The 1,075-nt window shown below is 36.8% G+C and overlaps 1 protein-coding gene across 1 annotated transcript; it reads left to right on the forward strand.

Annotated features, from left to right (window-relative positions):
• Positions 1-382: 382 nt before the first annotated feature.
• Positions 383-1,075, forward strand: LOC106326454 (pectinesterase inhibitor 1). Its single transcript, XM_013764431.1, has one exon. It carries the CDS (start codon positions 417-419, stop codon positions 915-917), a length of 501 nt encoding a protein of 166 aa, XP_013619885.1. The 5' UTR covers positions 383-416; the 3' UTR covers positions 918-1,075.

A 1,075-nucleotide genomic window follows, 5' to 3' on the forward strand; every position in this document is an offset into this window, starting at 1 on the left:
TTTTCTAACTGAGCCAAGAAACAGCAAGAGCCACTTATAAACCCTATTGGTAATGGTAGGCAACATAAATAGGACTTAAGATAGCCTTTTCCAGCAGTCCTTTATTGCAAAATTATTCATTGGTCATATGGCTAATGTCGAAGCATAGTCACAAACCATCAAAGTTTTGAAGATTTTATAGTTCTTCCTCAAAAGAAAACAAAAAAGCTATCACATTGAACTATATTTGATATGTCCCTCTAATTCACCGGTGACAAATGATTTTAGTTATTTTCCTCAAAAATACTTACTAAAAATATAGTTTTGGTTAGCATATGCAACACACATAAATAATCAATTTCCTTCTCTTTGATCAAATAATTAACAACCGGTGTTTAAACGCTATAATATTAATCTCAAAAGCACAATAATATAATATGTCAGCAAATCTTCACCTTGTGGCGATGGTTCTCCTCTTCTGTATGGTGAGCAAAAGCGTCGTAGCGATGGCTCGCCCGATGATCTCAGGCGGGCGTGATCCATGCTCTGTGTCAGACTTCAAGGTCTTGTGCAGATCAGTCGTAAAAGGTCAAAAGAATGTTAATGCAGCGACGGAAGTTTCCATAAGAGAGCTGATGAAAAGAACGACAAAGGCTAAAGAAGTCGCTGCTAGTCGCCGGAAAAGTGGTGGAGGACTCAAGACTTGTTACTCAAACTATGATAGTGCGATTGGTAATCTACAAAAGGCGTTGAAAGACCTTAAAAAGAATGATGGATTTAGCCTTAACATCAATCTTAGTGCATCATTAACGGAATTTGATACATGCAACGACGCCATGGGCGGTGCTAAGACGTCGAATGTCTTCGCTAGATCTACAAAGACTTTGCATGAAATGGCTGATAATTGTTTAGCGCTCTCTACTCTTGTTAAACAATGATAATATAGTGAAAATGTGATTGTTGATAATGAAAGAGGAAAAAAAAACTGATTTGTTTCTGTATGCGATAGTTTTTTTTTGTGCGGGAGCCCTCGCTTCTTGATTGATTTCAAGAGTTCTTTTTGTGGTTAAGAAAACAGAAAAATGAGCAAAATATA

The sequence above is a fragment of the Brassica oleracea genome, chromosome C2, assembly GCF_000695525.1.
Source record: "Brassica oleracea var. oleracea cultivar TO1000 chromosome C2, BOL, whole genome shotgun sequence".
NCBI lineage: Eukaryota > Viridiplantae > Streptophyta > Magnoliopsida > Brassicales > Brassicaceae > Brassica > Brassica oleracea.

Coding starts and splice junctions, on each gene's coding strand:
- LOC106326454 (XM_013764431.1), top strand. CDS start 417: ATGTCAGCAAATCTTCACCTTGTGGCGATGGTTCTCCTCTTCTGTATG.